General features: G+C 40.4%; 1 protein-coding gene across 4 annotated transcripts in view; it reads left to right on the plus strand.

Annotated features, from left to right (window-relative positions):
* LOC134621351 (protein FAM184A-like) overlaps positions 1-26,732 on the plus strand; it is a 72,563-nt gene that overhangs the window by 3,895 nt on the left and 41,936 nt on the right. For 2 of the 4 annotated variants that reach the window (XM_063467811.1, XM_063467809.2), the window contains exons 2-10: positions 11,081-11,158; positions 13,938-14,072; positions 14,345-14,443; positions 18,005-18,211; positions 18,640-18,813; positions 21,342-21,503; positions 21,970-22,105; positions 23,538-23,719; positions 23,793-23,978. In XM_063467811.1, coding sequence (XP_063323881.1) covers positions 11,081-11,158; positions 13,938-14,072; positions 14,345-14,443; positions 18,005-18,211; positions 18,640-18,813; positions 21,342-21,503; positions 21,970-22,105; positions 23,538-23,719; positions 23,793-23,978 — 1,359 coding nt within the window. Of the gene's footprint in view, positions 1-11,080; positions 11,159-13,937; positions 14,073-14,344; positions 14,444-18,004; positions 18,212-18,639; positions 18,814-21,341; positions 21,513-21,969; positions 22,106-23,537; positions 23,720-23,792; positions 23,979-26,732 lie in introns of all 4 variants that reach the window. The other 2 variants (XM_063467810.2, XM_063467808.2) reach the window with 1 other exon arrangement.

Consider the following 26,732-nt stretch of genomic DNA (forward strand, 5'->3'; position numbering starts at 1 on the left):
ATAATTTATGCTTCAAAATAAATTATTTGTTGTGTTTAAAATGCCATAGAGGAATCTGTAAATGACCAAAAGCTGGCTGATAAGACTGCTGGTTGATGTTTCTGCCTGGCAGACAGTAATGATTCATAACTCTGAAGCTTAGGCATTACTTTGATTGAGTGACCACTTATTAGAAATCCATAATTGCCCGTCTGGGTTTGGCTAATATTCTTTTCAATAACTCTTGCAAATGTAAGTCAGTATTGAAAGATTTATCTAGCCTTAGTTTACACAAACTAGCTGACAGCAGTGAAAGTATCAGAATTGAGGACTAATTAGCTAATTAGAGTTTGAATTGATCTGACATTTGGCTGAAACTCTCAAAACTCTTATCATCCACCAGGACACTAGCAAACCATCCAGGGTTAGGATTAGGTTTGGGGTTTGTTTTAGCCACATGCTAAATAGATACATGTTCAGAAACGTCACGTAATTGCTTTTTAGTCTCATTAAGTCCTCCCAGAATACTCCGCCCAACTGTATCCTCAGTTGAAGTCAGCAACGTCCCACTTGCACTATACATCACATGATTAGAGCGCTGCTTTGCCAGAATCCCCCTGAGGCAGTCCAAAAGTCTTTTTCCATGGCCTCACCGAACTCCTCCCACACCTGACTGGGGCAACAGCTGCGGTGATGAGGATGCTCTACAGGTCTGCCACGGAGAAGCGAGAGCTGAATATGAAGCATGGCTGTCCATTTTTCAGTTGGTCTTCGATTGATCTACGACCCCACCCTCCAAAGCTATTCATGTGTTGTTATTCCATGTATTAAATCCCATTTCAGGCACTATCTAAAGCTCTGGTCATAATCTAATCTAAGAATTAGATTATAGATACAAGCGGCTGGAATGAGCTTTCTCAGCTCCACTCTCTCTCAGGATGGCTGGCTTCTCCCTTAGTGAGAGGATGAAGAGTACAGTAATTTGAGGGAGACTCAGAGTAGTGCCGCTGATCTTCCACATTCAGAGGAGCTAGTTTGGGTGGTTTGGGCATGTTCCCCCAGCCTTGATGTTCCCCCATATAAGCTGGAGGAGGAGGTTAAAGAGGGAGGGCTGGGTTTCTCTGCTTAGGCTGCTGCCCCTGCAACCCCGCCCTGGATAAGAAAGAGAAAATGGATGGATGGATGGATGGATGGAGTGCATTCAAAATGTAAAAGATACCTGAATCAGTCCACAGACAGCTGGATCAGTTGAGGCTTACTTTTAGGTTGTAACATGCTGTTATGGCTGTCACAGAAACATTTTTCTATCAAAGACACAGTGTGCCTTTGTTCTTGCTTTCTGTTTCTGAGGTTGTGATGTACCCTAGTGATGCTCAGGGAGGAAAAGTGTGTGTGAGCTGAGTGTCCTTGGAGCGCCTGAGCTTCGAAATGAAAACAGAAGGAACAGATGCAAAGTGTCTTTAAACCAGGAAAAAGTAAATGCGCTGTGCTCGTCGGCTAATTGTTAACAGAGCCTGTGTTGCCACTTCATGGCGCGTCTGGTGAAGGAAAACATTGGACTAAAAGCTCAAATGTCGAGGGATCCCATTAAGACTACAGCGCATCTGAGAGCCAGGCTTTCATTAATCCTTTAATTAGTGCATATGATGGTAATCCTCTGAAAATGACAAGAGCAGAGCAACAGAGTTTTGTCAGAGCCAAATGCTGCAGTTGTTCCTCTCCAGGCTTTAGTGACCTTTCTCCCACGGTTTGATCAATAGTGATCGACTTTAGCCTCAGAGAGATCCCTCCTGGGTGCCCCCACTGTCATTTTTAGCATCATCCCTTATCCATCCTGCACACAGAAGCTCTAAATTTGAGGCCTCGATGATAGAGGACTCCGACTGTAAATTCTGTGCATTAAGTTCGGAGGAGAATTTGCTGTTAAACAGTCTGTAATGATAGATGCGGTTCTGTTTGATTGATTAAACACGTGCTGCGTGGAATTCAGCTGATCGACTTTAATGATACTCTTCTATGATGCTTTAATGGGTGTAAATTTTATACCACTCTGAGAGGAGTAAAAGGACGCAGCAGGAAACTTTTTTAATCTATTCAAATAGTCATTTTAAAGCTGGACCTGATTGATTCAAAATAGCCTCATTTCAGTTACCATGGTTTCCTGATAGCACTTCTTTGAACACTGATATCTCAGTGTTTCCCACAAAATTAGACTGTATTTCTATTAAATGTTATCTACTTGCTCACTTGTTTCCACCACTGATGGATTTTGAGGTATTTTTTCATCATTTCGAGTTAGTAAGTTGGAAATCTGAGATACCTAACTCAAAATTTTAAGATAATACTCTGAAATTTTGGCTTGCAGAGGGCAAAAAGTGGTGTTAACAAGCTTCTGTAGTTCCCTTTTCCTGTCCAGCAAGTCGACCAGCTTGATCCTGGATGATTGAAAGGGAGACTTTGGTCAACAACAATATCTAGAAGAAGTAAAGATCATAAAAGGCTTCTGTAGGTGAACCCCCTTGAAGATTAATTAATGGTTTGCTTCCAAGGCTTTCTCACTCAGTCTACTTTTGGAAGCACACTACCAAGGTGTTGCTCTCCATCACACTCCCAGGTTTCCTCGGGTTCACAGACAACCTGCGGTGGAGGCTGCAGAGCCATTAACAGGGGTTAGGTGTTGCCCTTGAAAGATGAGCTTTTTCGCTGTGTTACGAATAATTATGTTAAAATATCAAGGCTAAACTAGAACTAGCAAGGCAGGTCATGTTCTTTTCTGCATCTCATGTGCTTTTTGCACAGTTTAGTCCACCTGTTGGGTTAATGGGAGATAAATACATCTCCCATATATATATCTATCTAGCTGTTCTTGAAGCACACTGTAGTTTTTTATTCCTAATGCCAGTAGAGTGAGATGAGCAACACTAAAAGTGGTACAAAAAGGTGTTTCATGATGTTTTTGTGCTCTTTTTTTCCAGCACTAAATAACTGTGTGTAGCTGCAGGCTGTTGTATTGCCTTTAGGCTTGTTTTGATTGGAGCCTCAGGACAGAAAATGTTCCTGTGAGACCTCCAGCAGAGAAGAAAGGCAGAAACTATTGGCTGTCGTTCTCTTCCTTTTGTTGTCAAACTTGTCATATCCAGCAGTGGACGTGTGCATGCTCTGCTTCACTTTCATGCATTTCTCTTTGGGAACCTGTTAGGTAAAAATAACACGAAACAAGTGCTGGTGCATGAACTCCACAACCCCCTCCTAATGGCTACATTAAACATATACAGATAAATAGATAGTTATATATTCAACTGTGTGTGTTGCTTAAAATCACACAGTTGTGCTACATTTATCATGGCTGGAAGTTCCTCATTCTCTGCTGCTGCAAACATTAATCAGCTTGTTATGGCGTGTCAGGTTGCATCTGTGTGGTAGACAGATGCCAGTGAAGTCTGTTTAAACATACCTAGCTGTACTGTAGTGCTCTGAGAGTGACACATATCACACTGTGTTTGCTTTTTTCACCCTAAAATCTGAGCCAAGCAAGTGTTACAGTCTGCTTCTATGCAACCACGCACAAAATGTTTATCACGTTTGTAAATCTGACCTGCTGCAGATTTGTTTAATGTGGAAAAATTCAGAACAGCTACAGTAAAAATCTTAGGTCTCTTTAAAGAGTAATGAACCACTTAGTTGCTCAGATTAAGAGCACGCAGTCAAATAGTTTCACATCATAACAACTATTAGAGCCTGACTGATATATCGGCAGCATTAATATATCAGTATCAACACATATATTGTAAAAAAGCAAATAACAGAAGGAAGAACCACCATGTAATCATGTTATGTGTTGATGTTGATGATGTAGTTTGTCCACCAGAGGACACTTAGATTACACTTAAAATTACACGAGTAATCCACGACTTGTTTTAACACTAAAGTTGCATTATTTTTAACCTGCATTGTCGTATTATATTAGCAAGGATTTGTCAGATTTTTTAAATTGCCAAATATTGGCTTTGGTCTTAAAAATCCTGTATTGGTCCCGCTCCATGGTCGATATCAGATTTAGAGACTACTATAGAATAAAAGGCAAAAGTTTAAGTTGGACAGTTTTACATATTTTTTAATCCACTCTCACATCTACAAACGCTTGTGTAAATTGAAGTCTTCTTTTAATTCTGGCTGGATGTCTCAAAGATATTGCACTGACTACATCGTATAATCGCAGAAAATGTTACAAAGCGCATCACAGACGGTCTTCTTATTGGTAATGTTCTCTGGCTAACCTCAAAACCAATTAACTTTTTATCAGTGTTTCCCAGTGTACTGTGTGACCAATAAATTAATGGCCAATATGTGCAGCTGCCTCTTCAGTAAGTTTCTTGTCTTGTAGATGAGCTCTAACTCCACTTTCATGGACGGCAGGTAAGTGCAGTAGTTGTTGCTCTGTTCTGCAGCCTCACTGAGCTCAACATAGCAGCTTGTTAACAACCTCTCCACCTGTCACAGGCTCTTTTTATCCCTAATTTATACTAAGGTGTAGTCTACACAAGTAGCAGCCACCGTTGCCAGCATTTATACCTGCACATGATGATGTGCAGTTACATTTTTAGGTAGGTTTACATCAGATTACGGCATATGTTATGGTACAGGGTTTCAGAAAGGTATGCGGTCTAAGTTTAAGTACTTAAGTATAAATCCCCTGTTAGACTGGCCTTCCAGTTCACAGAGTGTCTTAAGAGCTGAGCAAGAACTGTCATCACCACAGTAGTTCGAGAAGAGTCTACAACAGAAGAAGAGCCTCTCTAGAGGGGCAGCTGAATGATATCGAGGGCTGCCAAAACAGCAACCTGGTAGGAAAATACAAGATGGACTGGGGCTAGTTGGTTAGAAACATCCATCCATCCGTCCATCCATTCGTCCGTCCATCCGTCCATCCATTCGTCCGTCCATCCATCCATCCATTCGTCCATCCATCCGTCCATCCGTCCATCCATTCGTCCGTCCATCCATCCATCCATCCATCCATCCATCCATCCATCCATCTTCTTCTGCTTATCCTAATTCCATTTGTCAGCTGAGCAGTGTCTTCCAAGCCTCCTTGAGTGGCCAATTATACTTTTCCCACAGTTACAGTTTTTCTCGATTGGTTTGGCTCATTTCCTGAAACCGAGATGACATTCTCAAAATAACATGGACAAATCTCCAAACCACCTTGCAATTGTTCACAACAGAATGTCATTTTTCATTGGTTTAATCAAATTGCAAATGCTTTAGTACATGTCTCAAGTGACTCTGTGCTTCTTTTCAAATGATTATGTACAAGTAGCTACAGTTAGCACAATGAGCCCACATTTAGCACATTTTCCAAATAAATAGATCTTGCCGATCTAAACTGATTAGTTGATTTTTCAGTGAAATGGTCACTCACTCCAAAACATATCAGCATGGTTTCATTGTGTAAGTCATCATATGCACAATTGTTTGTTCAACTGTCAAAATTAGTCAAAGATATAATACCATGAAAGAATATCTTGGAACATTTGATAAAGTTATGACAGTACTTGACAATCAATCAGGTGAAATTAGAACTAACGAAGGAGCAGTTTCCCACATCTCAGATGACCAATCAAACAGGTTGTTCAGATACCTGACAGGTGTTGTCTATGATCATGACTGCTGCCAAACGTATATAGACAGAGCTTGGCCCGGGGCCAGTTTCATTTGCAGTGTGAACATGGAAGCACCTCGCCAAGTACAACAGCAACTTCCTGCTCGAGGAAGAGGAGGAAGAAGAAGAGGAAGAGGAGGAGTGAGAATGCGTGGAGGAATAGGGGGAAGAGGCCGAGGAGCACGGAGGCACCATGATGTCCCAGATGAAATCCCGGCCACCCTTATTGACCACGTTATAAACCATCGCCTCACAATGGCAGAGGCAGGTCGCCGAGTGCAGCCTAATGTGCCTCGGTCTACAGTCTCCTCCATCATCCAAACCTTTCGCAGGGAAAACAGGTACAGAACTATGCTAGTGAACTATTCAGTGTTGGTGTGTGTGTAGGCCTAGAGTACTGTAATATCGTCATGTGATGTTATATGATACTATAAAAATGACAAAGACAAAAAAATGGAGAAAATACTGTGAATAGTATTCCAGTCACTGTGCAGTGCATCACACTTCTAGTACCATAAGACAGCAGTACAATTACATTGGTAACTCATTTTGTAACAAATTTACAGTGTTGACCTTTGACTTGTATGTCTAGGATTGGACGACAGCCTCAAGTGGGTGGCAGAAGAAAACTTCTAAATGAACAACAAGAACGAGAAATATGCAACATGGTCATTGCAAATAATGCCATCACACTGAGACAGATGCGTAATGCAATCCTGCTAGACAATGTAATGTTCCAAAATATAAACTCTATCAGCATCTCCACAATAGACCGGGTATTGAAGAAACATCAGATGACCATGAAACAGATTTACAGGGTACCATTTGAGAGAAACTCTGACAGAGTGAAAGGGCTGCGGTACCAGTATGTGCATGTAAGTCAACTACTGGTTGTCTATCATTGTAACACTATTACAGTAAGACATGGTTACCACTGTTTTTTTGTTTTGCGTTATCCTTTTCACCTTCAGAATCCAGCTTTGTGTGACTAGAGCATTTTGCCTAGAAATTGTCTTCAGTTTTCCACTCCCTGTTTGTACAGTACTTTAGATCCTCCCTGCAGTATCTGTCTCTACTTGACTGATTAGATTTATGTCTATTCTATTGTAGAGAATAATGGCATTAGAAGGCAACGAAACCCCTCACATCCTAGTGTTCGTTGATGAAGCTGGCTTCAACCTGGCCAAAGGTCGAAGGCGTGGCCGTAACATCATTGGCCACCGAGCCACTGTGGATGTCCCAGGCCAGCGAGGAGCAAATATAACAATGTGTGCCGCTATATCAGAAAGAGGTGTGGCCACACACATTCCCAGTTTAGGGCCCTACAATACACAAAAGCTCCTCAATTTTTTGGACCACCTTTATACTGATCTGATCCCAGAAAATGAGAGAGGTGTAGAAGGATGCTAATGGAGTTTCTTCCACCTTACTCTCCTTTCCTAAATCCAATTGAGGAGTTTTTTTCAGCTTGGAGGTGGAGGGTGTATGAGCATCAGGCTCAAGACCAGAGGGCCCTGCTGCATGCAATGGATGCTGCATGTGAGGACATCACAGGGGATCAATGTAGGGGATGGTTGAGACATTCACGCCGTTTCTTCCCTCGCTGCATCGCACGAGAAAATATCCGTTGCGATGTGGATGAGAATTTATGGCCTGACAGAGAGCAGCGCGTCGATGGCCAGGAGGATGAGGATGGTGGCCAGGAAAGAGAGGGTGACAATGGCGACCACTGAAAATACTACTGTACTATAGTTCTGAAACTTTATTTACAGTATGGTAGGCTAGAGTTTTTTTTTGTTTTTTTTGTTTGTGTTTATAACTGTTCACATTTACAGAATCCTGTATATGTTTTCTTTTCACAGTATGTTCTCTAATGTTAACATTTCTTTGTACGAATAAAAATGTTTACAGTTTCCTTGAGTATGAGTGGTGTATTGGAGGCTGATTTTACTGTAAAATCTTTTGGTTTTATTCATAGTGGTATTCTGTTGCTAGACCTGTGCCTCAGTGACAAAACGTCTAAGCATTTTGACTTGCAGTGCTAAAACAATGCCAAAGGTATAATGCATTTTGGGGGCATTGACTATTTATATGGGAAGGATATTTAGTTTTGACACATGGATAAACTCTTTTGGGAGAGATATGAGCTTTTGCAGGGGATCCATGGTGTTGTGCTAAACCATCCAGGTTATTCTGACAAAAGCACTAAATGAATGCACATGTGCCAAGGCAATTGAGAAGGATCTGTGCTATTTTGACTGTACTGACCTTTTATATGGGAAAGGAATCTGCTTTTGAAGCATGGACGAAGAGTTTGGGGAAAGATATTTGATTTTGCTAGTGAGCTATAATGTTGGGCAGCACTGTAAGACTGTTTGGCCAAATGACCTTATGGTTTTGAGAATGTCATCTCGGTTTCAAGAAATGAGCCAAACCAATCGAGAAAAACTGTAATACACCTGGACAGCGCTCCCAAATAAAGTCTATGAGTTGGAAACACTGTCATCTAGTTTATGGTGACACCAAACATTGAAAAGCTGCAAATCATTAAATCTGAAAAGCCGTAATCAGTGTTTGACAGCTTTGCGAAATGATTTATGTAGATGAAAAGCTTTGTTGACTTTTCTTTTTCATCAGTAAATTCATCACTCATTAACAGTCCAAGTCAATAACACTATCTAATTACCAAGTAAGGTTTTATCAGTGGTATTTCCAGCTGGGTTACTTTGACACAATTGCTCCGTGAGAAATTATTTATGGAACTCAAGTCTCACTTTTATACCATGGATACAAGTAGAGATGTTAGGCATCTTCATCCTTGCGAGATGGCGAGACAAAGAAGAAAGTGTAAGAGAGAGAAGGGAGAGAAGAGAGGAGGAGAGATAAAGAACAAAAAAGGGAGATGAAAGGATGGGAGCAAAGAGAGAGGAGGGAAAGAAGGAGATGAAAGCAGCAGGCACAGCAGCGTCATTAAAATAATCATGTATAATTGAAGGAACAGTTCCACGGCAGACTCACTGCTGGGAATCAAGGCTCACTCTCAAAGAGAGCGGAGGGTTGAAATCCACCTTCCTCTCACTGATTTTGCTGCCAGCTTAAAAACATAAAATAACCAATGACAAAATTTCAGCTTAGCACCAATAAAAACATTCAGGCGGGATTGTTGTAAAGTGGAAAAACACAAATGAGCAGATCGTATGTCACTCTTTTAGATTACAGGTGTAAAGGATACCAGGCAGTGGTTAAAGGGAAGAGAGATCAATTATTTTAATTTAATTTTATTTCAGATTAATTCAGATTCATGGCTTATTTGTTTTATTTTGCAATTCCTCGGCTGCAAGTGTGGGTCCACTCCTTTGCAAATTGCATTTAGCACATACTGCACTACAAAATCACAGCAAGTTCTCCATCAACTAAAACCATCATGCATTATGACCTATTTGTGGTTTAAAAAAAAAGAAAGAAAAAACCCCAAGAAGAAATAAGCATCTTTTTTTTCCCTGATGAGATAACGTCCATCAAACGTGTCAGCTGTGCACTGGCATCCTCCCTCCTCTGCCTCGAGTTTTTTTTTTTTTTTTTTATCTAAATGTGCAGAGAAATGTCAGTCACTATATGCAGAAAATCAGCATCACTTAGATGTCTGTGGCCTCCACAGGGGTGAAGATATTTCTCGTTTAGCGACAGAGATACTTTGGAATATCTGGTGCTTAATCATAAATGTGCCCAAATTAATAACAATGAGAATACTTTTTTCTTTATAGAACTCACAGACACCTTACAAGCAAATAAATAATAAAATCACAGTTTGCATAAAGACACCGTAGAATTAATCCAGTCCGAAATAATAAATCAAAATAAACAGATCTGTACAATCAGACCACTACATTTGGCAACAAGTGTGCTTGTAGCTCAAAACGCTCACCAGTACTGAAAATACAATGAGATGAAAAACGTACAATTATCCTATTTTACCTCAGACATGCAGCTAGATGTTGCTCCGGGTCAGTTGGCTCACTGAAATGATTTCTCTGCCTCCCACGTGGTCTCATGTCAACTTATTTTTTCTTCACGGTGCATTTTTTTAAGATAAAGTTTTGAGGACGTAGCACATTCAGTGTACATACGGCAAGTTTGAAACTGGAAAATTCTGAATTTTGCATTGCGAATGCGTAAGCAGTCACCGAGAGAAGACATGGGAGGGTCATTCCAGGCTCAGTAGACAGATAAAGCTGGGTGTTATCAGCATAGCAATAAAAATATATGCCAAACTTCCTAAAATGTTACCTAAAGATAAGGAAGACAAATAATAAATAAAAAGGGGCCTAAGACAAAGCCCAGAGGCACTAGTTACATAGTTGTTCAGTGTGATTCCAGTTACTGGGTCACATTCATTATCATTAAGATCGCTTAAAGGCCGTAGTAAGGCTCATCTCTCCTGGGGTGGCTCTACCTCAGGTGGTACAGCTGCATGTAGCCTTCTGCACGTCACAGCTGCTGATCCCCTTTAAGTCAAGCAAAAGCAGCGAAATCAAAATAATGCTGCTTTTAAAGGCACTAGGAAATCAAGTGTAATATAGAATATTAAACAGCTGTTATATTGAGTTGGTGTGATACAGTATGTATCACAGCAGTGGCTTTAGCATTTCTTGCTGAGTACAGTGAAGTTTAATAAAGTTGCAAATACCCTGCAGTGATGATTACTCAATTGTTGATCCCAGTGGTGTTTAAAACGTCAGCAGTGTGCCCATAAAGGATAAATATCCCCCACCACTATACCTTTATGTCCACTTCTTGCTGTAGATTTGTATGTAACCTTTTCCTCTCACCTGTAAATGGAGTAAAAGGTGGACCCGCTCGTCTCGATGCCAGCGGGGCTGTAATTCAGCTGACCGTGACTGAATATTAGCTGCTCTCCCTGCAGGCTTCAATTTGCTGAAGCTTAAGCTTTTTTTTTTTTTTTTCAAAGCCCTTGCATATCATTTACCTCCAGCACTTGTAAAACCTACTTATATTCCTGGTAGAGAGAGAGCAAGCATGACTGACGAGATGTTATTCACTTAGGCTTGTGCAATGTGCAGCAGACAGTAGAGGGCTTTCCTGTGACCACAGGAATGTCTGTGCTTACTGTGAAATGTTCACTTATCTCCTTTGCACCAAATTTATTATCGAACACCCGACCACTCGCCCCCCACCTCCCGTTCTGGGACTTTTGTTGTGTTTTGTGTGTAGCGTAGTCCTGGCTCAGTGTGTGACTGTCTTTAATCAGAACACGAAACATAATTCTCTCCTTTCCTGATGCTGTTGGTATTGATTTTGTTGCACTCTCGATGCAGAGCTGAGCTTAGTCTTCACTTCTATTGATCTGATATTGAAACAGTTAATAAGAGCTTTCTTTCCTGTCTTCTTTCTGTCATCTAATTCTGCTCATTTCTCCAGGTAATTTATGCTCTCAACACCAAGAACGATGAGCACGAGGAAGAAATCGAGTCCCTGAAAGAAGCTCACGAGGACGAGGTACAGACACCGAACACCCTGTTATTATGTGGAGGAAAATACTCTGTAATTGATAAACAGCCATGTGGTTTGTCACTTTTGTGGTGTCAAGCTGCTGTGCGAATGAAAGTGTGTTTAAATGGTGTTATTTCATTTACATTATAAAAGTGTGGTAAAGCAGAATTCTCCTTAGTGAGGTTTCCCCGTCATCTGTTTGGAATTTATTCACTGTGGAGAGGAGAGGAGCAAATTCAGTGGCAAACTGCAGTTTTGTTATCAAGGCTAACCATGTTTTTGCTGTCTGCCACCCTCCTGCAGCGAGCAGGTCAGCACTGCAGAAAGGGGTGCCCACGTAGACCTCTTCATTCTTGCTGCTTATCGGTTTCACTTGGATCTTTTTTTTTGTCTGTGCAATTACAGTAAACAGTTTATTTAATTTGACTGAGGCGGTGATTAGGAAAGTTAAACTAAAGATGAACTTAAATCTTAAGAGCATCTGTTACCCACAGCTGTTTCCAGATGCAAAGTTCTGACTTCTCAGCTGATTAATTCGCTTCACAGCTAAATCACCATGGCAGGTACAGATGTTTCCAGTGGTTTGTGGTAGTGCTGGGCGATATGGAAAAAATATTTATCACGATATGAATTATTTTATATCACGATAACGATATATATCACGATATACGACCTGACCTGTGGTCATCTGGAAAGTACGCAGTCTGTAAACAGCGAGTGCCGAGGGTGCAGTCTTTGTTCTGAGTTACCGTAAAGTATGTCGCAAATCCGGGTGCACGTACAGCAGCAAACCACGAGACGGAGTTTCTTTGCGAAAAATATCATTTTTTTATACCATATTATTTACTTGCATAAAGTTAAGAGCATGTATAGTGAGAAGACAACACTAATATATTTGCCACAGGCTATTTAACCCTTTAAGACCTACCATAGAACCAAGTCCGCCAGAGCTTATCTTTATGTTTTTACATGCTGTAGTGCCATTTGTGGGAGTATTTCAAGTTTCCATATATCAATACAACCGTTATAGCCCAAATTTTAATAATATGTATGCATTAAGTCCATAGTAACTACATAAATTGCAAAAACTTGTAGTGCAATAAACTACAAAAAAATTGAAAATCGTTTTTTTGTTTTTTACATATATTTCTAGTTAAAAAAAATTTAAGCGGTGTATCCCTCAAAACTGTAAATACAAAAGTTTCCAACCACGAGAAATTTATTTTGAGTGTCTTCATAGTTTTATTTTTGAGATACACTAATTTTTATATACTACAGGAAAAATGAAAATAAATATTATAATGCATCAAAATAAACTATTTCCAACAGTGTAATTTGAGTTCTAAGCATCCCAGAAACGATACAGAAATGCATAAAGTCAAACATGTCTTTTAAAAACACCAACATAGGCTTATAAGGCCCTTTCGCGAAAATGACGTCACTTCCGGTTTCGGGCAGGTAATGGCGGACGTGCGATAGTTCGCGCTGACGTATATGCCAACGTAGGAAGTCTTATGAACGTCGGCAAAGCCTGTTTCTGGAATATTGTGTTTTTGTTGCTGCAATTTTGGAATATTGTGTTTTTGTTGCTGCAAGTGCTTCTTATGCAATTTTTGCAAAGTTATATGTGGAAGGAAACCGTGACTTTGGACAAGCTAATGGCATAAGATGTAAGTACAACTCCGGTTTCACATGCAAAAAAAAAATTATTGCACTACCTTATGTGGTTCCAGTTCTACAGGGATTTAAAAATAGTTAGGTAAAACGGAGTGCACCTGCTCCGACCAGTTGTAAAGGGTTAATTATATATTTCATGTAATAATTTATAAAATTTGGGTTAGTACGATATAAACGATAGAAGACAAATGGCACGATAGACACTTTTCTATCGTCCACACGATATATATTGTCATATCGCCCAGCACTAGTTTGTGGTATAGCTTCCTTAGGGTTGATGATGCTCACTGTTAAACACATGACTCCAAAAATCTCCCAGAGGTATTAATCTGGGTCAAATCTGTGAAGAAGTCATCATTTTACACTCCCTGTGCCCTGATGTCTATAGAAACATCCACATTTATAAGGTTCCTTCTTAATGTGTTCAGCTGTAATGTGCCACAGGTATTATGAAATTATGTGATTAATCACATCACCAGGACTTTTTTTTCCAACCTCACATACAGTGAGCACAGCAGAGTTCCCCCAGATTGTCCACTTAATTCAAAGGGTTCAGCTGATTCAGTGTAATCGGTGTGGATGGTTACCACCAACTGCCTTATGTTCTAAATGTTACAGTTTTCTGAACTGGTTTCAAAGACACAGAATAAGTCTGGCACCAAATCAAAACCCATTATATTCAGTGGTGGGCAGAGTTTGAGGACGTGAACTTGGCCTTTACGAAACTGGTTTAAATCTACTTAATTTCACTGGTATTTCTTTTAGAGGGAAGCTCTAGTGCACCGTAGTCTGCAAGATTGTTAATTAAATTAGTGTTTCTTTCAAGTGTTAAATTTTCAAAGTGAGACTTTTCTCCACCTGCCAACATTTCTTGGAGTCCACGGTGTTGTGCTGGCCCCTTTTTCTTATTTATTTTCACATATTTCTCCTTAGGTCTTATTTCCTGCTACTCTGTTTGTAAATGTATGATATTTTTCCACTTTGGAAAAGAACAAAACAGTTTTAATCCTGCTCATAATCATCTTAATTGTAATTGCCTAAACCTGAGCTGAACTTTGCCATTTAATTCTGTTTTAAAGCACTGGCTGCTTTCTTTCCTCTTGCTCAGGTCCAACACATTGTGACAGAAACCAGAGACAAGATCATGCAGTACAAGACTAAAATGGCGGACGAGGCGGATCTGAGGCGGCGGCTTGCCAGTCTGGAGGAATCTGTAGAGCTCCACGAACACATGAAGAGACAGGTCATTCAGCGCTGCCGGGCACCACGTGGCTTCATTTAGTTTGGTTGTATCGAGCCAGGCTTTGCTTAGTTTGTGTATTGCTTCACATATTCCTACGTTGTCATCTTTAAGCCATAGTATGTTTTAATGTTGTAGCTTTTTAATGGATTATTTAGGTGTAAAAAACTGGATAGTATCAACTTAACATATAATACAGGAGTGGGTGTGTTATATTGCAGTTGTATGTTTCCATATTTGTCTTTATGTAACACTGTTGTGCTTGTTGTCTTCAGGCTCTAGCAGAGTTCGAGATGTACAGACAGAGGATGGAGGACTCGCAGCTGTGCACAGAGGCCCAGCACACACAGAGGGTGGTTTCTATGAGCAGAGAGGTAAGGTTGGGCTCATAACAAAAATAATACCTGATTGTTAACTTTCATGCATAAACCCAATTCCGAAAAGTGTTGGGATGCTGTGTAAAATGTAAATGTAATCAGACATACACATGCAGAACATGCAAAACTTATCAAAGGTTTAAAGTGAGAAGATGCAGTACTGTATGTGATTCTTTTTGTCTTTGTCATTTTTTTTGCTTCATGATACTCCAAATGTTTCACTTGGTGAAACGTCTGGACATGCAGGGTCTTACCTGAAAAAGATGGGAGCATATGGTGCTCTAAATCTGTATATAACTTTCAGCATTGCTGGTGCCCTTCCAGATGTGCCAACTGCCAGTCCCCGAGGCACTTATCCACTTACACCATAAGAGATACAGAGTTTTGGCCTGAGTGCAAATAGTTCCTTTCTCCTTGAGGATAAAGAATCCACGTTTTCAGATGTGAATTCTTCTGACCACAGAACAGTTTTTCAACTCGCCTCAGTCCACTTAGATTACCGTTTGCTCAGAGGATCAGCGCCCAGGGGACGATAGCGCTTCAGGATCATGTTAACATATGGCTTCTTCTTTGCATATAGAGCTTTAACCGGGTGGCACAGTGAACAGTGGAAGTGTTCCTGAGTCCATGCAGTGATTTCCATGACAGAATCACGTCTGCTTTTAATGCATGCTGCCCGAGGGCCTGATGATCACGGGCATCCAGTATTTATTTTTTGACATTGGAGATTTCTCCAGATTCTTGGAATCTTGTGATGATGTTATGTACTGGATATAAAAATTCTTTGCAGTTTCTATTTGCAGTTTTCTATTTTGAATAAAAGATGAGTTCATCATATTTGCAAATCTTTTCCTTGTGTTTAATTACATATCACACAGCATCCCAATGTTTTTGTATTCGGGGCTGTAATTGTAAAAATGTAAAGTGTGTTATGCTCTAAATGCACAACGGGAATGGTTTATTTGTGCTGAATGCAGGTTAATCAATCAAACAAGACTGATACAAGCATTAGTGAGTAATACTACTTGACACCACAGACTTTATACCTTAATAGGTTTTAACTGGCACGTATGATAAAATTGATAAAATATGTTATATTATTGTTTAATTTATAAACTGAAAGACAACTTAAATCGACATCAATTAGATGTTGATGCAGGTAAAGGACGCTGTCATCAGGCTGTAATGACGGCATCAGAATAATTTAAAAATCTATAATAATGAAGCCCACTGAATTAATTCTGAAGGTCTGTGCTTCAGTCACATCTTGATTGAAAATTGAATTTTTTTTTATCATTGTCCAAATACTTATGGCCCTAATTTAATATGCACTGTGTAATGCTACAGCCACATTTGGGAAAACAGCGGGTGGAGACTGTGGTGCGACCTGAAAAAGATGTATTGGTAAAAATAATTGTAACTTTTAAAACTGGGACCCCGTTTGTGACCACTTGCAGTTAGCTGCCATCTTTAAAGCAACTTCAGTGCATCAAGACAGTGATAAAAGTCTGCAATCAGTTTGCAATTAAATGGAGTCAAGTTGGCAATTATGTGTAATCTGTTTGTGATTGACTGAGACAAATCTGTTGGCATCTGTTTTAAATATTTTGCTGTCTAAACACACAGAAGTTCACATTAACTCCTTACATCCACAGTTCAGCCAGAATCTCACAGATCTGAAGCAGAAATTTCTCCACATATAATGACGTAGTAGCTGAAGGACATGGCAGCCAGCTGAGTTTAGTCCCCAACTGCAGAGAGACGAGTTGCAGACAGGTTGCAGTCATCAGCATAGAATGACATGTTGGCTGTCTGTATTTTTAAATTAGACAGCAATTATTTGCAAACCTTCGTCAGTCTGAGAGTGATTGCAGTCAGTTTGAGTCAGACCGTGATTGTTTGGAGACAGGTTGCCTCCCACCAGGTAATCTGTGCAGACAGCGTGGAACACCCACAACCTCTGTGTCATTTAGCGCTACCAGTTACACTATTTTAATTTAACATGTGGTACTAGCAGTCAGAAATGATGAGTTGGAGGGGATAGGTATGAACACTGTAAATAGTATTTATCCTCTCTTAGATCAGAAAAATCTGATTTATTTTTCCCCGGCATGTCACGCATACTAGGAGACTGGATCTGCCTGTCGGTGTCTCTCTAGTGGTACACTGTAGAAATAAAAAAAATAGAAAGTGTCCGATTGAACAAAGAAAATACTGACAGTGTACATTACATACATAAGGCAAAACTGACAAAATATTATGTATTACATACAGACAGATATACACACACACAGTTATGCTTGTAGAGTAGCAGCAACATGTTTTTAGTAATGCAGCATATGACACTAAAACAAGGGTGACACACCAGTCACATGGGCAGGAGCATCTGCCAGTGACACACGAGTGGTAAGCTGTTTACGAGCTGCACACAGCAGGGGCAATGTCATAATCATTACTGGCATATGTTGATAAAGAACACGAATTTAACTTTTAGTGCCACAAATGTGCTCTTCACTGCTGCACTCTTCTTTTGTACGCACCTCGCTCCCAAAATTAAAATTACACTCAGAATGAAGTGCTACTTGGCACGTTTGATTAGGAGAAGGCGGTAGATTGCTTATTTATACAGTAAGTGTTCACTTCATTATAAGGAAGTATGATTTCTACTTGTTATAGTCTGCTATTACTTCAGTATTGCACAGATTATGTTATGCTACAATAAGATAGATAGATAGATAGATAGATAGATAGATAGATAGATAGATAGATAGATAGAATAATCCTTTAATTGTCCCACAAGGGGAAATTTGGTTGTAACAGCAGCCAGAAATACACATATACAACAAACAGTGCACAGGACACAGAACAGAAACATACACAATTTTTCTTACATATTTACATTAAGGACAATGGTTACTATAAACAGAGTACTGTACAGTTATTAAATAAAATAAAATAACTATAATATTAAAAAAATAGATATTAATCTAATATTGTTACATGTATCATGTCATGTCATCTGTCATGTCATACGATCATGTGACACAGTTTCATATGCACTTGTCTGATGACTGTGGGCACAAAGGAACATCTCAGCCCTACTTGGATGTAATGAGCTGGTGGGTAAATAAACCCAGCTCTTTATCTCTTACATTTGGATTGTTGTGTGTTATCTTTGGACTTTAAATGCTTTCACAGTGTCTGCTTCCAGCTTGAACAAAAAGATCTTTACCAGCACTAACAGTTCGCATCACATGACATATGACATCACATCACATGCTACATGTTTCTACATGTTTTTGAACTGTTTCAGATCTTGCGCTGCAAAGAACACTTTGCTGTGCTTAGAGGTGTACATAGAGAAGATTCAAGCTTTTATTTTGGTAATAACAAACAAGTTCTGAAAGGCTTAAGATGCTAGAACTGAATGTTTTGTGCCTCCCTGATTGTTACGAGAGGATTTTGAGGCGATGCTGCGATCAATTAGCGTGACACCATTAGCGACTGGGCTAGCAGTAAGACAAAAACAGAATAGAACATATTCCGTGGTTTCAATAGGTGGAGGAGATGCGTCGGGATTTTGAGGAGAAGCTGCGCTCGTTCAGCCAGGCTCAGGCACAGTTTGAGGCTGAGAAGCGGCGAGCGCTGGAGGAGCTGAGGACCACCCACCGCCAGGAGGTGGAGGAGCTCCTCAACAACCAGCGGAACCAAAGCGCCTCCTCCACAGAAGACCAGGAGAAGCTGGCTGAGCTTCATAGACAAGAGGTGGGCAGAGCTCGATTGAGCGAGGGAGATAGATGAGGTTTAGATGGACGAAGGTTTGGATTGGACTGATGCATGTTGGGATTTTTGTAGAAAGCTGATAAAGCAAGTTTCTTTTGAGGGTAACTGCTGTTTTTTAAGGCTTATCAATGAAATAAAAGGATGTAGTGTTGTAGTGCAGTTAGCTTATGAGCACAATATAAACCTGGAGTGATAATAATTTGGCTATAGAGATTTGTTGCATGTCATTCTCTTATTTTTCTCCCATTTTTCTTTTCTCTCAACAATAAAAAGACTTAAAACGAACTTAAGACTAAACATAATGTGGTTTAGGGGCTCGATCTATTCAAGACTTGTTGTTTTTGTTTTTAAAAAAAAGTATTTTGGAATGTGTCTTGACAAGCTCTCTGTTTATCCATCTCTTGGTGTAGGTGGAGGCATTGATGGAGAGGGTGGAGGAGCTAACAAAGGATAAGGTCCGCCTGGTGGAGGAGTATGAGGCCAAGCTGGCCAAGGCTCAGGAGTATTATGAGAGAGAGCTGGAGGCCATGAGGAGAACACACCAGCTCACCACTGAGAACCTGCTGGCCTGGAAGAGGACGGAGGTAAAAGCTTATTCTTCTCTTTTTTATGACAGAAGAAGAAGAAAAGCAGAAACCACATTTTAAGTACTAAACTCAGGCATTTAATTTGTGTTCATTTGTTAGGAGTACTGTACCGCTTTATTAAACAGAGTCCGAAACATGGTGTTCTGTATCAGGCCTGTAGCTGTTTATGTTCCTGAGAGAGACACAGTGCTCTCTTTATTAACAGGTGTTGTGTGTCTTAAGACAATTATTCCGTTGCAGTACAGCTACAGGCAATAAAATGTGTCTAAACAAACAGGCTTGTATAAAATTCTTGAAAAAAGTCAAGAAAATGGTCTAGAATAAAGCTGTCAAATAGTGCCGAGGGCTTTATTTATCTTAACTTTAGAAGGTAGAAGCCCTTTATTGAAACAGTTTTATATTAGATGTGAGACTTTTTCTAATATCCTCTGTTTGCTAAGTATAATATGTTGCATTAGTACAGTTTCCACTGCAGGAACTTTTTTGGTATGAAGCTTCATTTTTGGGTCTGTTAATACAAAATCAGCACCTCCTGAATGCATTTCTCGTCATTGCTTAATATGATTTTAATTGTAAATACCATATGTACGAACAGGCAAACAGTGTTAAAGTTAATAAATCAAACGTAAGAACAGCTGTTGAAAACAGCGGGGTGATATCGTTGTCTTGTAAATGTACTTTTGTGATTAACTCACACGCACACTTACACTTGTTTTGTTTTTTTTCTTGCTCATTATTTGGGACATATTCGCTGCTAGTTTTCTCTAGCTGCCTAGAGCAGTCTCTCCCAACTTTTTGGAGCCACGGCACATATTTCACATTAGAAAAATCACATGGCACACCACCAAACAAAAATGTCATTTTCCCCGCACACCGGGTATAGCGGAATTGACTCGGTTTGCTCTCAGTATACCTTTTTTGCTTTCTTGTGACAACTACTCACGCTAGGGCCTTCATCTGGGTCGAAATGTTCTCCAGGACCCAGGTCAGATTGACTACTTTTTCTTGTCAAATATTTATCTATTTCTAATACACGCTGCATTGTCTCACTCGCAGCATGGCTATATAATTTCTTCTTCATCTTCTTCTGTTTTACTGGAAGTTGGCAACCCATTTAATTGGAGCAAAATGTTGTACTGCACTCTAGTGGAAGAGAATGTAATTGTTCTGCCTGTTTTCCATGCTGGTCGCTTAGAGCCCGACCCGTCCCCAACCTTTTTTGCGCCACAGACGGTTTAATGTCAGACAATATTTTCACTGACCGGCCTTTAAGGTGTCGCAGATAAATACAACAAAATAAAATGATATGACCAAGACAAAAACTGTGGTATTGTAAATATGATAATTAACGCGAATTCACTGTTTAATTGTGTAACTTTATTAGCAGCGTCTTCCTGAAATGTGCCAACAACATTGAGAGCAACATCCTCCTCTCTGCCCTTTAATGCTCTCTGGTCGCTATGGTGATGCGTAAATATTTCTTTCAAAATAAGACACACAACTACAACACAGGAAAAGACCCAGGGAAACCGAGCTAAAGATAAAACCCCTGAAAACCATAAATTTCACACCCGAGTCTCACCTCTCGCAGCAATAAACAACTCACGGACCAGTCCATGGCCCACGGGTTGGGGACCGCTGGCTTAGAGTACTAATCAGGTGAAACCAGATAATTTTCCACAGCACACCTGATCATTTCTCACCGCACACCTATGACACCTAGGCAAAGTTGTTGGGAAACACTGATCTAGAGAAAATGACCTCTGAGTAAACTTTTGTTAATTTAGGGAAGCACAGTATGCCTTTGTGAACACACACAAACTCAGTTGATGCTGTTAGCACCATTAAAGGATTACCTAACATTAAGAATTGATTATCTAAAAGCAGCATTATTTGGTTGGTTTACGCACTTCAAACACAATGCTGATAGTTTACATACATTTTTCATGGGAATGTGTTATTGTTAGCAAACAGTTCCCCATTTTTGCCTTTAGTAGATCTACATTCATTAGAAGTCATGTTTCTGTTTGATTTCCAAACACATTTAAGCTTACATGACTCCAGTGTGTTGATGTGAGTATGTCTTTGCGAGCTTACTTGCCAACTTTGTGTTTGCTGTTGGGCAGGTGGGTTGGGTTTATTCATGGTTTATTGCTCCCCGCTGCTGCTTGAAACGAGGTTAATTAAAGCCCTGAAAGCCAAAACTGTATTTGAAAAGAAGCCTAAGGTAATTATTCACACCTTTTACATTACATACAGGCGTTTGATCTACTGTTTATATTAAAATATGGATTGATTAGTCCAGCTTTTATTTGTGTCTTCGTCAGTGGTGGTGGACTTGCGTGTTATTGATACATGAGTAGCAGTTTTTGAGACACCGCCTTAAAGAAAGCCTCATTTATCTCAATGCACCTCTCAAGGTTGCTTGTGTCGTCTCCTTTTAACTCACACAGGCAGGTGCTGCTGGCTATAAGCATTGTGTTCTTGTGTCAGAGTGACTAATTTAATTCTGTGTCCTCGTGAAGGTCGAGCTTCGTAAGGAGTTCCAGGCGCAGGAAGTGGCATTGCAGCGTTCACTGTCCAAGCTGAGGAGTGAGCTTCAGAAAGCTCAGGAGGAGGCCAGAGAGAACCGCGACAAGACCAACAGACTGCAGACGTCACTGGCCAACGCAGAGGGAACCATCAAGGTGTGTGGGGTACGAGTGGATGAACACCATGTTTTATTGTCAAATAAAATGAATAAGACAAAGCAATCAAAACCCTCTGGTTCAGATTCCCTTGATGTTTTTGTAATGACAGAAAAATAATGTAGCAGTATGTACTAATGCCGCTACTGATGGTTTTATCCTTCATCTATTTGCAGGATTTCCCAAAATAGTACAAATAATATAAAGAGTTTTTCTTTGCTTCAGTTTTAAGTACAAAGTGGGATAAATTGAATGGAAAATGTTTTCTGGAAACAGAAAGCCTCGGGGTGGAGAGTGTTTTTAAGAATCTTAAGGTGGTGGGAAATGTAGTGTGCACTGATGGTCCTGCAGGCAGATCTGTTTGGAAGTAGCTGGAGAGAGTCTGAGCTGAGGTTTTAAAATGCCAAACGTTGTATTGTTGTAACATAGCTGAGCGTGCGTGTGTGTGTTTCTGTGCGTGCTGCAGAACCTTCACAAGCAGCTGGAAGAGGCAATCCAGGACGGAGAGATCTGGGTGATGCAGCTAAAGGACACCGAGTATGAACTAGAGAGCAGCAGGGAACGAGTTCAGCAGCAGGCTACTGAAATCCTGCACAAAGCCAGTAAGATATGACTGCTGATGTTCACCACTGTGCTGTGCAGTGCTGTGTGCAGATGTCTCACACATCCATTAAAGAGGAAGTCTGCTATTTGTCATCCTTATTCTCACGATTGTGTTTCATGTTCCCCAATTTGCAAAAGAAATCCTCACACACTGCTGCAAACGAAAGCGATGTTTCACAACGTGTTTTATAATTGATCGTCGCTTGCAAATTTCAGCTAAATTTGCGAGTCCAGCAGAGCTCCTCATGCTTAATTAACTAATGTTGTAAATCTCAGCTTGTACGTTTAAAATTTGATGAGGTATTTCCATTTATTCTAATTGGTCCATTCGTGGCTACGTGTGGCTTTTAGCCTTTCCGTAGACCTCTGTAACCTGTGCAATAAAGTTTGCTAATGACGTGATTTAAATTCAGCAGTCAAAACATGTCTGCGTAGAAACAAATGGATTATAATTTGTTGTAATTTTATCAAAACCGTTGGAGTAAAACAACATTCAAAATCCTCAGACACACTGAAAAACTCTGCTGTTAACTGGACTCAAATTCATGTAAAGATTTTTCTTTTAGTTTGAACAACATTCATAGCCGTTCAGCTGTAGATTTCCGAGTTTACACGGTGCACCTGAATGCACCACGAATAGTATATGTTGACTGATTTACAAAGCGGTTTAGACACCCAATCGATTAAAGTGTAGTTGGCAATATGACTGCAGGGAGTTTGTGTGCAGCTTTAGGAGTCACGGTCGACGCCTGTTTGTGAGAATATCATGCAGAGAGTGCGACAGCGGGGTGCCGGGCTCCAAAAATAGAAAAAATCATTTCGCGGAGGGCAAAGTTTTATTTTGTCCAGCTGCCACAAACAAATGGTTGAAACACAGTTTTTTTCACCTTGAGGAAATGTATATGCATGGATAATTTATATTATGATGGGAAAAACAGCTCATGTCTCGTAAGGTCCAGGTTGGTTAGTGATACAGGGCTCAAGCCAAGGGGTGTCTGCGTGTCAGGGTGCCTGTGCTCACAGGTGCTTCTACAGAAGCATCTATAGAAATTTTAAAGCTCTCCTCTGATTACTAGATTGAAATTGAGCTTTTATGTCTGATAAACTCATCCCACATCTTTTCCTTTGACTGCTTTTCTTTTTAGAACATCTGCTTTCCCTCTGGCTGCTCAGCTAACCACACTGTTGCACCACACTGTTTTTCTTGTTTGTTATTTAAAGTTTTTCCCACCAAGTTTTACAAGCAGCTGATATTTTAAATTAGCAGACTACCGACTTCCTGTTTAATAACTCTGCTGCAGAGGCCACTTCTTCGTTCAAACAGCAATAACAATAACAAACACGGCTCCATCTAGTTTAAAAGTTGGCTCAGATTCCTGATTGTAGAGCCTCTTTAACACACACACATGATTTCGATTTGACTGCTTTCAGGTCAGATCGGCTCCTTGCAGGCAACCCAGATGGCCCACGAGGCGACCATCAGGAACTTGGACCAGGAGCAGAGCCGCCTCAAGGAGAAGATCAGCAGGCTGGAGGAGGAGAGGGAGGTTCTGCTCAGCCAGAGCCAGACCGCCAACGACCAGCACAAACAACAAGTGCTCAAACTGGAACAGGTACTTTTTTTATCCTTTCTTTGTCTGTCACAAAAAGCCTTTTTATTTCCTCTAATCTGCCTCTTGTCCTCAGTCTCTGCGCGAGGAACACCAGGGCTATGAGAAGGAGCTCTCCAGGTTGAGAGCGCACTATGAGGAGGAGACACTTCGCTTCAAGGAGGCGCAGGTCAGAGCATTGGAGGAGCTCGAGGAGAAACACCAGGTGATGAGAGAGGAAGCCCAGCTAGAGAAAGAGGAGGAGAAGAAACTCCTCATGACGGTGAGTCCAGCGTGAAGGTTCGGTTTTGATGTCAAATCTGACGAATGGAAACTCTTTGGTCCAAAAAACTATCCTAAAATCCTTCACAAGGTTTTCTTAATCTATTTTCAAGGATATCAAACACTAAATATGATACAAAACAGTAAAAAATGAGGAGCAAAGTCGTCATTTCAACACAGACAGTGTGACACATGTAAGATACACACAAGCACAGTCGCAGAAACGTAGCCATGACACAGTAGGTCTCTTTGTACTTCATGATCTTAATGGGTTTTTATTAATTGCATTTGTGTGTGTGGTGTCCTCATTTGGTCATAACATGTTTGGTCAAAGTCTGAAGCTGAAAACGAGATTTCCAACATCCTGATTTTCTCTGCCTCTGGATATAAGAAATTAGGTTCGAGGAACATTTCACCATCAAATTCTGAGTTCGCTGCTACTAATAAATTTAAACACTTTGGTAATAATAATGTTGAGAAGAGCCTCCGCAAATGTTAAATGAAAGACATTAATTCTCTGTAGCTCTGAGCTGAACATTACCCGCACCATCATTTTGAAAAGTTGTAAGAGTTGAGGAGGGTATGTGGATGTTTGAGGCGGGAGTATCTCAGCGATCCTCGGGGCATAGGAAAAATACAGAGTAACACAGAACCTTAAACCATCTGTCACAGAAGTGGACAACTTTTCTCATCCACAACCCGCTGAGTCAGACTTCGCTGTGGTGGAGGACCGTGGTTGGTCCCGAGCTGTGTCATCAGTTAGCTAAGCCTATAAACTGTAGCCCATTGGTTAGCAGCGTCCCGTTGAGACGCCTCGAGCCGTTTCGTCTTGGTGTTTTGAAACCGTTAGTGGAGGTCGGATCCATCACACTCCTATGGTGGGCATACCCAGCTTTATGGTCCTTTCGTCTCCAATGAAGACGGTTAATTACAAAATAAAAATCTTAAATTGAACTCTGTCAGACTTTAAACTAGTGATTGAGACTATAAAGTCACCAGGAAGGGTTTGGGTTTTTTTTCTGTAGCCTTCTTGTTACTATCAGAAGTCTTCACCTGGACGGGGTGCAAGAAGGAACAGAGGTTTAAGGTACTTCACATTAGCTTTACAATTCAGAAGTTATGTCCATCATTTCTAGAGTGAATGCTCCAGCTCCAGTAACGGCGGAAGCCATGGCTCACTCATTCTTGTCTCCCTCTCGCTATTGAGGGAGTATCCTGCCATCTGCAGTCTGATAAGTCAGAGCTACACGAGGGTCTGGAGAGTGTCATGCGGCGGTGCGTCTATTCCCCTTCAAATCACTGAATAAAATGGCTTTTCAACCAAATTGAAAAGCCTTAAGTAGAGGGTTTTTTTTTTTTAAGAAAATGAACACTCATATGAATGAAGATTATGTTTCATAGACTCCAAGTAAAGGGCAGAGGCTGGAGGCGGTGGGTTGGCCATTTCTGATTATATGGTATTAAAATCTAATGCCATCTAATCATTTTTCTGTCTTTGTTTATTTTTAATCAGTTTTGATCAGACTGGCTCTGTTACGTCTTTGGCTAAAACCGACGTCACGTTACTCTGCTGGCTGTATTTCTTTGTGTTGGCACATGACTGAGAATTACATTTACATACTGCTGTCTTTGGCCAAACCCACTGTCAGTGTCACTGCAAGGAAATCACAAACTCAGCAAGTGTTGGTCACTTGGATTATTTTAAAATATTCAAACTAAAGGAAGATTGTTTGTTTTGACTTTTTGCTGTGTAACCATCTTGATCATCATTCGTTATGAAATGATAAAGCATGAAAGAAACCATAAAGATGTTTTTTGGGGGGATAAAAACAGTAATTGGAACACAAATAGCCGAAGGTTTCTCTCAGGGTTTATGTCTCTCACTTTTTTCACAGAAACATTTGCAATTAATTTTCGTCAGAGCAAATGGCTTTAGTCATTAAAAAAATATGTATCTCTAAAAGAAATGCGCAGCCCCCCTCAACATTTAATTAGGTCAACATTAAGACTAAAGACATGAAGCGCTGCATCTCTCTGTGCCTGTGTTTTCTCCTCTGTGTCTTTCAGTCTGTCACCCGCTCTCTTTCTTTCTTCTTCAGCTTTTCTTTTTTTCACTCCTGATTTGCTCTCCTCTCTTTGACTTCAAAGGGGAGGGGTTACGTGAGGAGAATACGAATGGCCTTATTGCCAAAGAAGCAACGACAACTGATGAGATTACCCAGGTTAAATTAATTTAACCTGATCCGTTTAACATAACAGCAACAACAAGACTGCTGGACAGACTCATCTCTTTCTTACTTGTCTCACTTATTCTGGATAGCTAAAAATGCAAAAACAGGCCTTTATGGTAGGTCTGAACTTATTTTCAACTACAGGGAATAGCTATCTGATCAATGGGCACAGACACTCGTGTTCCCCATGTTCAACAAGGTAATTCTCAGAATTTCCACCTTTTAGTTATAGCCAAATTAACATCGTTTCAATTCTTTGTGTTTAGCAATAAGTGGGCATGTGTTTTTCTTTTTCTTTTTTTCTTTTTTTGTGAGCTCACATCTAAAATTGCTGATCTCCTGTTCTGTGCTAAAGGACAACTGTGGGCAAAGTCCTGTCCAAACCTTGTCTGGGGTTAATCTTACATTTCTAGTATATTAGCTTGTTGACGTTGAACCTCGGAGAGTGCTGGCAGCGCCGTGGACCAGATTGCTGCGGCACAGTGTGAAACTTGTAAAAATCCACCCACACCTTTAGTCACAGG

This window comes from Pelmatolapia mariae, linkage group LG23 (genome assembly GCF_036321145.2).
Source record: "Pelmatolapia mariae isolate MD_Pm_ZW linkage group LG23, Pm_UMD_F_2, whole genome shotgun sequence".
NCBI lineage: Eukaryota > Metazoa > Chordata > Actinopteri > Cichliformes > Cichlidae > Pelmatolapia > Pelmatolapia mariae.